This window comes from Mytilus trossulus, chromosome 2 (genome assembly GCF_036588685.1).
Source record: "Mytilus trossulus isolate FHL-02 chromosome 2, PNRI_Mtr1.1.1.hap1, whole genome shotgun sequence".
NCBI classification, from domain to species: Eukaryota; Metazoa; Mollusca; class Bivalvia; order Mytilida; family Mytilidae; genus Mytilus; species Mytilus trossulus.
In genome coordinates, this window is record NC_086374.1 from 94,936,659 (window position 1) to 94,948,908 (window position 12,250).

Sequence of the window (12,250 nt, forward strand, 5' to 3'; positions counted from 1 at the left end):
AATGTATCTTTAATATTGGTATTCATTTTGGAAAAAGTTTTGTACAAATATTAAATATGCATGATATAAATAAAAATATGAAACCTAGTAATGCTCCAGCATTTCAAACTGTTAGGTAAAAGAAATTACTAAAAAAAAAATGCAAATGACCTTTAAAAGTAAGTGTTTGAATTTAACAGTGTTTGGTCATGTTTATTTATGATGATTTTATAGATTACAGATGGACTTATTGACTGATATGCTGATAATTGATTAACATTGTGTTAGCACAAAAAAGCTAAAATACAATGAGTATCCCAGCCATATTCTATAGTAAACTACTAACCCCAAACTAACAACAGTTAATGATATAAATCCAGGAATATTGCTGTAGCTGTCAACCAACTAAAAAGAGAAAAATAAAGTGCATATTATTTCAGAACAGTTGATTCCGGATATTTGCATAGTTCTGGTTTACGGTGCGACATGTGGACGCCTGACAGACAGACGGATGCCAAACATTTGTTTACCATAATATCTCCGAGCGTATAAAAAACAGAATCAATTGTTCTAAATAGCAAATTAAAATTGATTTTGTGACCCTGTATACAGGGTTTATAATAAAACATTTTTCCACTTTGGGTAAAAAAAAAGTTCAACAATTCTACACACTTCATTGGTTCAGCTATGTATTCACAGAGTTTACCCATCACTGGAATCAATCCAAGCTTTCACCTGAATAACCTAACACACCTTCAGAACTGTTATGAAAATAAACTGAGAGACTAAATCTTAAATATTTGACTTACACCTGCTGCAATATCAACTCTTGCATGTTTGAATTCATCTGTTGAGGGATTTGATAAATTACTTGAGTATGGATAATCTGTTGTCATGGTAAACTTTACTGATCTGTACACAACTGAAATAAAAGAACAGAGTTCTAATGTCCCCCATGTTGTCCATATTTTATATTTCCAAGGGCAATAACTAAAAAAGAATTTTTCAATCTTTAAACTTTCAATAGTTTCCATATAATTAATATTTGCAAGTGAAATACCTGTTTGTCCGAGACTACTGCTGATATAAACCTTTGCTATAAGTTTATTAATAAATAATCTAGCAGGAATTGTACACATGAGAGTGCTAACAATACAATTTTTCATATAATCTACTACTTCCAGTCGCATAACTCTTTTAAAATTATTTGAAGGGCACTGATTTTATAAGTTTTAAAAACACCAGAAGACTTTACCTCTCTGTCAATATATCAATTATTTGAGTATTTAAATATTTGAAAAAAATGTGGGGCTCAATATATGCATCTTGATAGAAAACACCTGTACAATCAATGTACATAATAACATTATATAAGTTATTCAAGCTATGGCAGGTACCATGCTAGTAGTTTTCTTCATTTACAATGTAATAAAACAAATTACCTGAACATGTCTGACCATCTGTATTGAGTTCAGAATCTAGTGGACAGAAGCAGACATTATTCTCTAGATCACATCCATAGCTACAGTTCATATTGTTATTTCCACATTGGTCATACTCTGAAAAAGTAAAGACAATTATAAGAGTACTGTTAACAAAATTTTCAAAACTAAGGCTTTTCTACCTCTGGAATAAATTACCTTAGCTGTATTTGACAAAACATTAAGGAATTTTTGGTCCCAAATGCTCTTCAACTTAGTACAAAATGTACTCTTTTTGGTCTTTTAAACATATTTTGATTTGAGCGTCACTGATAAGTCTTTTGTAGAAGAAACGTGCATCTGGCATAAATATAAAATTGTAATCCTGGTATCTATGATGAGTTTATTAAAAAATTTATGACTGCAGTTGCAATTTCATTGAAATTTTATTTGTCAATGCAACAGCAAAATATATCATAATAATTACATTAGATGTAAGTTTCATTATTATACGTTATTCTGATTGGCTAACATGTTATTCCGTAAACAATTGCATCAGACAATAACATTTATCATGCATGATGACACGAGGTCCCACAAAAAAGTGCACAGGTGAATTAAATAAAACTGGATAAAAATCATGTTTTCATGATTTTAGCTAAAAGAATGTAATTATAAGTATTGAATACTTCTTTTTGAAACTTTATAGGGTTGTAAAAGCGTTGACCGTGCGTACATTTTTAGAATGAAGCGCTTCCGCGCTTCATACAAAATGTACTTCGGTCAACGCTTTTACCACCCAATAAATTTACAAAAAGAAGCATTCAATTCTTAAATGAAATATTCATGTTGAGAATAAAAAGTAAATACACATGTGACTGTGTACTGTGTTATTGATTATTTGAAAGCATATAAAATGAACTGTGTGTTGTGAGTTTACATGTCAAAGGTTATCAGAAATATATCAAAGTAAATATAGTATTGGTTGTCATTGGTGGCTGTCTATCATATTTGCCTTTATATTTATTACTTTGTACATATCAAATCATTTTCCTTTTCGAATTATTTTACATTTTGCCTTGCATATACAGCTTACTATAGGGTTTTGATTTTGCTCAGTGCTGAAGGCTGTACTATGACCTATAGTTGGTAATGTATATGCCATTTAATCTCTAGTGGATAGTTGTCTCATTGACATTTATACCAAATCTTCTTATTTCTTTATTTACTGATGTCATTTTAACACATTAACATTTTCTATAAAATTGAGAATGAAAATGGGGATGTGACAACAACCCCAACCAAATAGCAGACAACAGCAGAAGGCCACCAGTTGGTCTTCAATGCAGTGAGAAACTCCTGCACCCGGAGGTGTGCTTTAGCTGGCCCCTATAAAAATATCTATATTAGTTCAGTGGTACTGGACTTCATAATGAACTCCAAAATATACATAAGAAACTAAAATTAAAGTTATACAAGACTAACAAAGGCCAGAGGTTCCTGACTTGGGCAGACGCATGGACAGTTTGTGAAAGTTGATATTCATTGAAAGAAAAACAAAATCCAGGATGTGAATACATTACGTACCTTTAACACAGCTACTTTGATCAGCGCTCAATACGAAACCATCTCTGCATGAACAATAGAAACTCCCTATTGTATCGACACATATCTGTTCACAATTATTGTTCAACAAGGTACACTCATCAATGTCTGAAAGTAAATAAAATGTAAATTGTTTATCAAGGTTTCAAAATGCAAATTGAAAATTAGAGACATTAATGTGGAAGACTGAGACTAAAAGATATCTCAAGGTGGTATGGGAGTATAAATTAATCAAAGTGATGGATATCACTCATGGAAAGATTAGAAGAGTAGTTTGAATTATTTCATATTAAGGTATGGTGGGGGGAAATGAACATTTATAAAGCACTATTGCTGAAAATTGCATTTACAGCAGGTCTTTAGAAGGAAACTTGCTTTTCCAGTATGAGGATAAAGGTGCTCAAATTATAAATATGGGTCTCTAAATTTGCACAATTTTATTTGAACTGCAGTTAATATCTTATCGAAATTATGTTGCCGGTTCTGAACATGTTTCAAAAAAACAAAAAAATGCAAAAATTCTTCTAGTAAATGTTACCAAATATCCTTGTAAGACATAAATTTAGACCAACAGCTAAAAGCTTTAAAGTGCCAACAAAAATAATCTAAAAATGTTGTTTTGGGGCATTTGTAAGTTGAAACAGAGGTTATATGACATTGAAAACTAAAAGTTTTAGAGTGCCTTTTGATAAAATTTAATGTATTTTTCAACACAGGGCATTTTCAATTTCATTTTTCAACGTAAACTAATTAAAAAACTAATGTTATTGAAATGTGGATTCTTTCTTGATTGCAAAAATATATATATTTACTTCTAATAAAAATTCAATTGACTAAAATAGACATAATGATTGATGGGAAATAAACTAATGAACAATGGCTTTTTATAATTAAAAGTTTATAAATTTTAAAACTGTTTCAAGCCAATTCCTGATAAAAAAAAAAGTGAACTAATCTAAATTGTTGATTAATTACAGATGATTATTGGAAATTCATCAAGTAAATTATAGGCCATACTTGAATACCTATTATATATACATATTTATATTCATATTTCATTTTTTCAAGGTCTTGCTATTCCATTAATCATTTATCTTTCAGATATAATTTACAGAATTACTTTATGTAATGTAGATCAAAAGTAATTGGCAATAAATCAATCTATCATCCTTATAAATATCAAACAAATAATACACACATTTGTGTAATCAATTGTGAGGTCAAATTCTTGTGTATTAAGAATTAGATGCATATCAGAGTAGTCTGTACAATTATGTAAGACTGATGTAGATAGGTAATGTGGTCAATTTGATTGGCAGTTTGGGAGGTGGGACATTGTAATTAAAAGTCCACCTTGTCTCTGATTGTTTAGTGATAATGACAGTTGTCAATCATACTAGTTGAATCAATACCCACTTACCTAATCAAAATGTGTTTAAAAAAGCCTGCACATCAACACACATTAATGACATACATTCTTGAATGAACTGCTCCAATAATATACCCAGTTTTTTCAGTTTATTTGTGCATTATGTGCACATACATGAGAACTAAAGGGAACTATATTTTAGTGTGAATACATTTAGTAACAGTAGCTAACCTGTCCTGTTGTTAGGGAGGGTGGTGCCTAAGTAAAGATTTAGAACAAGTTCTAATCTTTCCAAAAATGATAGAATGAGTTTGTACTTTGCCAAAATGTAGATTTCAGTTATATATGTTTAAAACATAATAAAAATGATAGGTCACCAAGCATTTTTTCAAGCAACAGGTTATGACAAAATGACACATTTTGTATGGATTATACAGAAAAAAACATCATTATGTGATTAGAGGCTAATAAAACTAAATGATAGAATTGTAAAATTAAAAAAACAAGTAGATACATGTAGCTTTTAGAAAATGCTTTTAGAATATCAGAAAAAAACATAGGGTCACTAGCCTTTTCCCCCAATAATATACCAAATAGCAAAATTCCATGTCAATTTCTTCAAAATGCACTATTTCAGAGTAACCTCCCCTTAAAATGCATATTCAAAAACATTAAAAAATCAAGTAAAAAGTAATCTACACTTGTAAACATATTATTATTTGTAAGTTAAATTCTTATAAATTTGTTATTTTAAATGAAAATTCACATTAGTTATCTGTATTTCTGCATCAATTTTGCTACAATGATTGAAATTTATCTTTTTATTGTATATGTCAGGATAACCTTTTTTTACTCCTATAATGGTGGATAAAAATTCCTTTTTTAGCTGGTCCACAACAAAGTTTTTTAATGAACATTAAATAACTCTTACTTTGACATGTTGTGTTGTCTGTTAACACAAAACCGTCCTCACAAGAACACAGATAACCTCCGGCTTTGTCGATACACCTCTGATTACAAGAATCTGTTTGTAAGACACACTCGTTTTCATCTGAAAATATTTATAAGAACAGCCATTCAGTTTTACTTCAAGTGTCTTTGATACTTTTAACATCATTGACCACCTGTCTTAGCTTGAAAATATTTTCTGGTCTTATATTCATATATTTCATTTAGAAGTGTAAAGAAGCAGTTACAATTTTAAAAATGAGCAGATTTAGGCAAAACCACAAAATTAAATATCCACGAACATGTAAGTTTCCTTAATCCATGAAAAACTGTTACCTACGAATCCACAGTATTAAAAACAGCCAGATGATAACTCACCCACACAGACATCATTCTGTATGCGATAACCAGTTGGACATGTACATTTATATGATCCAACAGTATCTACACAGGTCTGATTGTTAGGACATGGTGACGTTGAAGATAGACATTCATCTATATTCTCTGTGCAGAAGGTACCATTGTACCCTGTCTTACACACACAGCCCGTCAGTCTGTCACAGAATTCGGCTCCTATTCCACAGTTACATACATTGGCACAGTCCTGTCCCCAGGTATTGGTTTCATTACATGCTGCAAATAAAAAGTCAAATATACAAAAATTTAAATATCATTGTTAATAGCAACAGAAACAAAATTCAATAAATAAGTAAAATATTGTTGTGTCAGCCGAGACAGAAGGATTGGAGAACTTTTGTCACATCTTAAAGGTTAATGTAATTGTAAACTTAAATGACTGATCTTTTTTTTTTAATTCAGGCAATTTATAGTTGACATATTGAAAACCCCACTGTCTATTTTCAAAGACAATATGTTGCATTATAGATGTCTATATGTGTCTTTGAGTGGCTGGTTAAAATCTCTTTTATTCACATAGCAGAAACATGATACATTATCCCATAAATGCATGAAATAGATCACATGATACACTTTGTCACAGGAGAGCCAATCAGAGAATAGTCTATATTCTCAATTGTAGGTCACACGAAATGGAATCAAATGAGATCATGCTAACTTTTGAAAAGAGCCAACATAAGGACTGTACCATGCATGTCCTGAGCCAACCAGTCTTAGCTCTTACTCATGAATCCTGCTTTCTTAGAAAAGCAACATATGCGGTACCATTTTTAAAGTCTTCGGTTTGACTAACTGAGGGATCAAGCCAAGGAATCACAAAATTTAAAATCACAAGACAGCATATGTCCTGTTTGATGGATTATATGACATACTAAGTCACATGATCTAGAATCAGATGATAGTTTATATCCTGTTAGATGAATCATGTGATATACTTACAGTCACATGATTTAGAATCAGATGATTAAGAAATAACTCATGGGGCATGGAATCGTGATTTTACCATGGGTAGGCCCTCTATGACAAATATTTTACCCTGAGCGATAGCGAGGGATAAAATATAGGCATAAAGAGACAACCCGTGGTAAAATCACGATATATTCGAGCCCCCACGAATTATTTTGATTCTAATAGGACAATTACCGCTATTGTTTTGGATTGAAAAGCTCTAGGTGGAGGCAACTATTTGCCGTTCCCAAAAATATTTTCCCTTAAATTGCTCATATTCTTACGTCAAAGGTCTATGCATATATGACATCAGGTATCTCATTCATAAACTAGAGGCTCTAAAGAGCCTGTGTCGCTCACCTTGGTCTATGTGCATATTAAACAAAGGACACAAATGGATTCATGACAAAATTGTATTTTGGTGATGGTGATGTGTTTGAAGTTCTTACTTTACTGAATGTTCTTGCTTCTTACAATTATATCTATAATGAACCTTGCCCATTAGTAACAGAGAAAAATATTTGGTAAAAATTTACATAAATTTACCGAATTAATGAAAATTGTTAAAAATTGATTTTAAAAGGGCAATAACTCTTAAGGGGTCAATTGACCATTTAGGTCATGTTGACTTATTTGTAGATCTTACTTTGCTGAACATTATTGCTGTTTACAGTTTATCTCTATCTATAATAGTATTCAAGATAATAACCAAAAACGGCAAATTTTCTTTAAAAATTACCAATTGGAGGGCAGCAAGCCAACAACCGATTGTCCAATTCATCTGAAAATTTCAGGGCAGATAGATTTTGACCTGATAAACATTTTTATCCCATGTCAAATTTCCTCAAAATGCTTTGGTTTTTGAGTTATAAGCCAAAAACTGCATTTTACCCCTATGTTCTATTTTTAGCCGTGGCCGCCATCTTGGTTGGTTGACCGGGTCACGCCACACATTTTTTAAACTAGATACCCCAAAGATGATTGTGGCCAAGTTTGGATTAATTTGGCTCAGTAGTTTCAGAGGAGAAGATTTTTGTAAAAGATTACTTAGATTTATGAAAAATGGTTAAAAATTGACTATAAAGGGCAATAACTCCTAAAGGGGTCAACTGACCATTTCGGTCATGTTGACTTATTTGTAAATCTAACTTTGCTGAACATTATTACTGTTTACAGTTTATCTCTATCTATAATAATATTCAAGATAATAACAAAAAACAGCAAAATTTCCTCAAAATTACCAATTCAGGGGCAGCAACCCAACAACAGGTTAACCGATTCATCTGAAAATTTCAGGGCAGATAGATCTTGACCTGATAAACATTTTACCCCATGTCAGATTTCCTCTAAATGCTTTGGTTTTTGAGTTATAAGCCAAAAACTGCATTTTACCCCTATGTTCTATTTTTAGCCGTGGCGGCCATCTTGGTTGGTTGACCGGGTCACGCCACACATTTTTTAAACTAGATACCCCAAAGATGATTGTGGCCAAGTTTGGATTAATTTGGCTCAGTAGTTTCAGAGGAGAAGATTTTTGTAAAAGATTACTTAGATTTATGAAAAATGGTTAAAAATTGACTATAAAGGGCAATAACTCCTAAAGGGGTCAACTGACCATTTCGGTCATGTTGACTTATTTGTAAATCTAACTTTGCTGAACATTATTACTATTTACAGTTTATCTCTATCTATAATAATATTCAAGATAATAACCAAAAACAGCAAAATTTCCTCAAAATTACCAATTCAGGGGCAGCAACCCAACAACAGGTTGACCGATTCATCTGAAAATTTCAGGGCAGATAGATCTTGACCTGATAAACATTTTTACCCCATGTCAGATTTCCTCTAAATGCTTTGGTTTTTGAGTTATAAGCCAAAAACTGCATTTTACCCCTATGTTCTATTTTTAGCCGTGGCGGCCATCTTGGTTGGATGACCAGGTCACGCCACACATTTTTTAAACTAGATACCCCAATGATGATTGTGGCCAAGTTTGGTTTGATTTGGCCCAGCAGTTTCAGAGGAGAAGATTTTTGTAAAAGCTAACGCCGGACGCCGGACGCCAAGTGATGAGAAAAGCTCACTTGGCCCTTTGGGCCAGGTGAGCTAAATAGCAGATGACATGGTTAGTACGATTAGAACAGGCCTGAAAATATATTCATATTTTACCATGGGTGTGTACTCAAAGCCTTTGAAGGATGCCATGTTAGAATAGTTTATAACCTGTTAGATGAATCATGTGATATACTTACAGTCACATGATTTAGAATCAGATGATAGTTTATATCCTGTCGGGCAGGAACAACTGTATCCACCAGTATTATCTGTACAGAACTCTTCACATCCACCCTTATTGTTCTGACATTCATCAATATCTAAAATAAATTGCATGAGATTTAAATGCAACATTCAAAAATAAAATATTTCAAAATTTTTGAAGTTACAAAGTTTCAGTTGGAAAATGTATATGCCTTTTTTGTTTTTAATTTAAATTCTTCCAATGTATAAAATTAAAAAAAGGAACAGAATATGTGGAGGATTTGTTTACGTTTGTTTCGTGGAAAAAATATATCAACAAAATTTAAATGAACACTCAAATTTATAACCTTCATATAATATGACTTCCATCTCAACATGCTTAATAGAAACCACGAAACTAAATCCTGATGAAATCTTATATGTAGAGAAAACTATGAAATTTTAAGCCCAATTATATATACTATATACATATCTTTTGGGGTGACAGTTGTGCTTTATATTATATATCCATCTTACTCATAATATCAACAAATTACCTACCTGTACAGGTAACACCAGAACTAGTCAACTCATAGCCTGAGTTACAGAAACAGAAGGCATCTCCTGTGCTGTTGATACTACATCCCCCATTTGATAAACCACATGCAAGACTGTTACACTTATCTTCAACTAAAAGAAAAAGAAACAAAATATAATGATTAGTCAACACCTTTTCTTTTCAGATAATAAATTTAGTTGACAAAAAGACAAATATACGCAGCATTTGTTTGCATCTGTCCTAAGTCAGCAACCTGATGTTCAGTAGTTAACGTTTGTTGATGTGATTCATAAGTGTTTCTTGTTTTTTTAATTTATTGATAAGACGGGTGGTTTTCCTGTTTGAATGGTTATACACTAGTAATTTTTGGGGCCCTTTATAGCTTGTTGTTGGTAGTGAGAAGGGACTGTACTTTGACCTATAATGGTTTTTCTTTTATTAATTGTGACTTGGATGGAGAGTTGTCTCATTTGTACTCACGCATTACCACATCTTCTTATATCTATGTACAAAATAAATATTTGATTCAGCTTATAATACCAGTTTAGACATTTCACATCATTAACTTTACAATTGGTGTCACAATAGGAGCCTTATCAAAGCTACTATGATTGTTTACCTTCTGGCAGCACAATCTTTGAACAAGTTTTCCTGTCAGTATTTAATGTAAATCCAATACGACAGTCACAGTTAAAACTACCAATAGCATTAATACATTCTTGTGTACAGTCGTCTGTTCCCGAATCACACTCATCGATATCTGCAATGAAAAGTAAGATAAATAAATGAATTTATTATACATGTGTGATGTGTATATCAACAATATTATGTTGAACAATCTGTTGTGATTCTATTTTGTTTTTAAATGAAATTGGGGCTAATAAAAAAGTATTTTCATTTGTTGCAATCACCATTGTGATTAATCCTTAGATATTACATCTGCATATTTTTTTTTGGATTTTCATGATTTACACTGTAAAAAATGCAAATTTCATTGAAAACATTAAGATTTTGTGTAAATCAGATCTAGTTTCAGTGAAAACTGATTATGTGTCAGGATTTATTGTTTGACAGATCAAATATCCCACAATCCTGGATATCAGAAAGTTTGGTATTTCAAAAACCAAAAATGGAAAGTCTGAAATGTAATGGCAAAATCAAAAATGTATAAAAACTGTCATATTCCTGACTTGGTACAGACATTTTCTTATGTAGAAAATGGTGGATTCAACCTGGTTGTAAAGCTAATATATCTTGAAAGGTATAAACTTGCCTTGTTATCAAAAATAAATAGTAATAGTCGGTTAAAAAATTAGCATCAAGACAATGTAAAATCACTTAAAAGTTGAACAATAGTACATATTCTTGCTACATTTTACCTGAGCATGTCAGACCATCTCCACTATAACCCAATTTACAACTACACAAATGACTGCCTTCAGTATTGACACATTCAGCATGTCTATCACAATTGTTTAATCCTGTTACACATTCATTTATATCTGGAAATAAAACAAAGACATACACGTATCATTATACAGGTAATGAATCATTTTTATACCAAATCTTTTGGGTTTGTTTTTTTGGATGTAAGTTGAAAATCTCAATATATATCAAAGTCTGACGCACTATAAATTCAACATTTTCTAGACTAGTCAAGTAACATTTTTTTAATATCAGCATAATTTTCTGACAGTAATCAAGAATTATGCATGAATAATCTGAAGATATTACAAAGTAGTTAGGAAAACTTAAATAACAATCAAATTGCTTGTTTAATAGCACAGAAGGGTTAAGATTGCTTTTATTTATCAATGGGAAAGTCAAATCAAAGATTGTATCGTATAAAGCATTGGTTGTAGTTGATTCAACTACAATTCTGGACAAAGGAAGATAACTCCAATTTTTAGAGATAACTTTAACAATGACATCATTGATATTTTAAGACAAGATATTAAATTTCTGCACCATGCAAACATTATGTCATTTTCATGACAAATATAACATCAAATTGTGACATGAATGTTCTTTCAATTGATAAATTTCTGGAAATTTTCAGGGAAAGGATGTATAGAATGTTATGATGAATGCACTATATTTTGTGTATCTTAATAAAGAAGTGATAAGCCTTTGAAGATTTAGATATCAAGTCAGCCCCTTAGGGTTTTGACTGCATTTGAAGCAATCTTTACTAAAAAATGGGGCAGTCAATAGTAAATGGAATAGGTTACCTTGACAAGTTCCATCAGATCCTTTCTTGTATCCTGTTTTACAAACACATTCATATGATCCAAAAGAATTTTTACAATCTTCTAATTCTCCACAGATATTAGTCTGATCACATTCATTAATATCCTGAGAACAAGTGGCACCAGTCCACCCAGTGGCACAAATACAACCTTTTACTCTGTCACATGTCTTGGTATTTGCAGAACATTCACTACATTTTCTGCCACAATTTGGTCCCCAATTCAAGCCACTGCACTCTGAAAAATATAGTTAATACAAATAATAATGTGTTTAAATAGAACTTATTCATAATGTCTCTTTTATGACAGGAAATGTTAGACTGTTTAAGGCTGAGATTTAAGGCAGAGGTCTGGTCAAAAAGATCGCCTAAACTTCCATTTTTTTTTAATTGTGTAAAAATCAAGACCATCTCACATGAAAGTCTTGAAAAGTAAAAGTAGATGTCCATTTCATGCTTATCCAAGCAGGACAATGTTTGGTAAATTTATAAATGTTTAGAATATACGACAATTT

At 31.6% G+C, this 12,250-nt stretch overlaps 1 protein-coding gene across 1 annotated transcript in view; it reads right to left on the reverse strand.

The window, feature by feature from the left end:
• The window catches only part of LOC134706117 (mucin-2-like), an 89,760-nt gene that overhangs the window by 16,627 nt on the left and 60,883 nt on the right, over positions 1-12,250 (reverse strand). Inside the window, exons 20-30 of the mRNA XM_063564826.1 lie at positions 11,719-11,973; positions 10,867-10,989; positions 10,107-10,247; positions 9,490-9,618; positions 8,943-9,065; positions 5,701-5,955; positions 5,306-5,425; positions 2,988-3,113; positions 1,422-1,538; positions 789-901; positions 326-384 (exon numbers count right to left, since the gene is read on the reverse strand). Coding sequence (XP_063420896.1) covers positions 326-384; positions 789-901; positions 1,422-1,538; positions 2,988-3,113; positions 5,306-5,425; positions 5,701-5,955; positions 8,943-9,065; positions 9,490-9,618; positions 10,107-10,247; positions 10,867-10,989; positions 11,719-11,973 — 1,561 coding nt within the window. The remainder of the gene's footprint in view (positions 1-325; positions 385-788; positions 902-1,421; positions 1,539-2,987; positions 3,114-5,305; positions 5,426-5,700; positions 5,956-8,942; positions 9,066-9,489; positions 9,619-10,106; positions 10,248-10,866; positions 10,990-11,718; positions 11,974-12,250) is intronic.